This window comes from Thalassophryne amazonica, chromosome 6 (genome assembly GCF_902500255.1).
Source record: "Thalassophryne amazonica chromosome 6, fThaAma1.1, whole genome shotgun sequence".
NCBI classification, from domain to species: domain Eukaryota; kingdom Metazoa; phylum Chordata; class Actinopteri; order Batrachoidiformes; family Batrachoididae; genus Thalassophryne; species Thalassophryne amazonica.
Window position 1 is genome coordinate 34,667,117 of NC_047108.1, and position 2,954 is coordinate 34,670,070.

General features: G+C 41.3%; 1 protein-coding gene across 1 annotated transcript; it reads right to left on the reverse strand.

The window, feature by feature from the left end:
• Nucleotides 1–1,838: 1,838 nt before the first annotated feature.
• LOC117511440 (m7GpppN-mRNA hydrolase-like) lies at nucleotides 1,839–2,726 on the reverse strand. Its single transcript, XM_034171466.1, has one exon. It carries the CDS (start codon nucleotides 2,724–2,726, stop codon nucleotides 1,839–1,841), a length of 888 nt encoding a protein of 295 aa, XP_034027357.1.
• Nucleotides 2,727–2,954: the final 228 nt, after the last annotated feature.

The following is a 2,954-nucleotide window of genomic DNA, read 5'->3' on the forward strand; positions in this document are numbered from 1 at the left end:
TTCCCCATGTCATGAGGACTCAGAATATATATATAGTTTTTAGGGATACATATTAGTTTGGTTATAGTATAGTTTATCCCGGACAGACAGACAGACAGACAGACAGACAGACAGACAGACAGACAGACAGAATTAGCCCTTTATGTATATAGACTAGCTGGGGTACCCGGTGCTGCCTGTGTTAACCTGTTTTAGACATAGGCCAAATGCCAATCATTTTAATCAAAACAATTGCCCAACATTTGTTTTTGTAATGCTGATGTCTTACAAATGTAATATTTAATGGGCTAAAGTTTGTCCAGCAGAATTAGAAGAGGTGGACTCCCCAAACTAAGTGGAAATACTTGGTTAAAAATTTGAAGTCCATGCAGACTTTGTTTTGCAATCAAATTTAGAACAAAATTACACACAAAGATAGGCAACTTTAAATGCAAGTATCAATGAATCAAAGAGAATAGAATAAAAGAGAATAGATTAAAGCATTAGTCCAATAACCATAGAACAAAATTACACACAAAGATAGGCAACTTTAAATGCAAGTATCAATGAATCAAAGAGAATAGAATAAAAGAGAATAGATTAAAGCATTAGTCCAATAACCATAAAGAATTAAAGTGAAAGTTCTTTTTGTCTAAGGGGGTGTAATTAAAATTCTGACCACTTTACTCAGGCTTTCTTGATGACATCTTCAGGATTGGGGTGGGGGTGGGGGGTGGGTGGGGGGGATGAAATTAGAATTCTGACCACTTTATACTTTTTGTACTCAGGCTTTCTTGATGACATCCTCAGGATGGGGGGGGAGCTTGACCTGGGCAACCAGGGCAGCTTGACCCGGTTGCCCAGTAACCATAATAAAAGATAAATAAATAAATAAATAAATAAATAAAGGGAATAGATTAAAGCATTAATTAATTAATTGTTCAACTTTAAAAAAAATGGTACCAGCCTGTTCCCCATGTCATGAGAGTTCAGAATATATATAGTTTTTAGGGCTACATATTATAGTTTGGGAGTTTATCCCGGACAGACAGACAGACAGACAGACAAAAGGCCGGGAGTGTATCTTTTATGGCCCTGGTTGCCCAGTAATTCCATGTTTAAAAGTCTATAGACCTGGGCAACCAGGGCAGCATGACCCGGTTGCCCAGTAATTCCATAAAAGATAAATAAAGAGAACAGACATCCTCAGGATGGGGGGGGCTGGGAGTCTATTTATCTTTTATGGCCCTGGTTGCCTAGTAATTCCATGATTAAAGGTCTATAGATCTATAGACCTGGGCAACCAGGACAGCTTGACCCGGTTGCCCAGTAATTTCATAAAAGATAAATAGATACAGAGAATAGATTAAAGCATAAATTTTTTGGTTACATTCAACTTTTAAAAAATGGTACCAGTTTGTTCCCCATGTCATGAGGATTCAGAATATATATAGTTTTAAGGACTACATATTATAGTTTGGGAGTTTATCCCGGACACACAAACAGACAGACAGACAGAATTAGCCCTTTATATATATAGATTCTGTCCATTACCAAAAACCAAACCATTGTATTCCTCATTTTGAGTTTATTAAAGGTCGCTGCAGATGTTCTGATGGTTTTCTGACTCCGACATCAGAACGAGTGTGTGTGTGTGTTACAAAGAAATATTATTATGGATCATTTATTTTGGAAATTTGTACAAACTGTAATCATGGAAGCCTGCAATTTGTTTTTGTGTGTGTGTGTTTGGTGGGTGACTTGACAGGATTGTCCATCCAGGGCGGGCCCAACTGACTCCTAGGGTGGGCACGGCACCCTAAGTCCCGCCCTTGACGCCGGGCCTGGTCCAAATTCTTCTAGTCCTTCCTCTTCGTCCACCCATCTGCTGTGGTCCCGTACCCTTGGAGGCGCCGTGCAACCCATGTGTCAAAAGCTGACGGTGCAGGTCTCCAGGGACTGCTGCCTGTCAGTCTGTCCCCCCGCTGGCTTTGATGTGTGTAGATCCAGTCTTGTAATGGCCTGATAAATGATGTGACCGTGAAAAATTGTCTGTCGGATTTATGCTTTTGAGACAGTTTGTCAATTGAAAACCACTGAATGTTCTTAATTTCATTCATGGTTTTTGGATGAAAAATGGTCTCCTTAGACACACCCAAAATGATATAATGCCCCACCACCCGATTTGCACATTTTTTTTCCAAATAATGGTCTTGGCAAATTTTGGTCTCAATGTTAAAGCCAGTCTCCTCGTCCACTTCACGGATCGCACAGTCAATTGGCTTTTCTCCCTTTTCCATTTTTCCACAGGGAAAGGACCAGCCACCATGGTAACCCTGAACCAGCAACACATTTCTCATGGTCTCATCCAAAATAATGGCACCGTAGACAGGGATAGTCTTCTTGTAGTTGTGCCACTTCTGAAGGACACTGTGTACATCCTCCCCATGGGGCAGAAGATGGGGAAAGTGGTCCAAGAAGTCTTTAACAAACTCTGTCATTGACAGTTTTGGCAGTCCTGGACACTGGGACACATAAACGTCTAAATAGTGCCAGTGGGCCTTCTCCATTCTGAAGCACAGCTGATTCAGGTCGTCCTTGTCCTCGCTGTCTTGGATGAACTTCCTGTGGAGTTCTTCCAGCAGGTGGGAAGCGATCTTCACTTTTTCTTGTTCTGTGTTGGTGGAAAAAAGAAAAAAGGTAGTAAGTGAACAATGTCTGTCTTTTATCTGCTCAGAAGTTGTCATTTAGGTCAAGTACAGCAGTGTCTCCCAATCCTGGTCCTCAGGACCCAGAGTACTGCACATTTTCTATTCCTCCCTCAACGCATCACATCAGTCAGTTGTTTTCATCTGCTCCACAGCTGACTGATGGACAGCTTCACCAACATCACAGATGACTGGCAGCTGAAAACAAGCAATGAAGCGATGAGAGATTTTCAGTTGCTAATATATGAAACTCTGGCTCTGCCCACT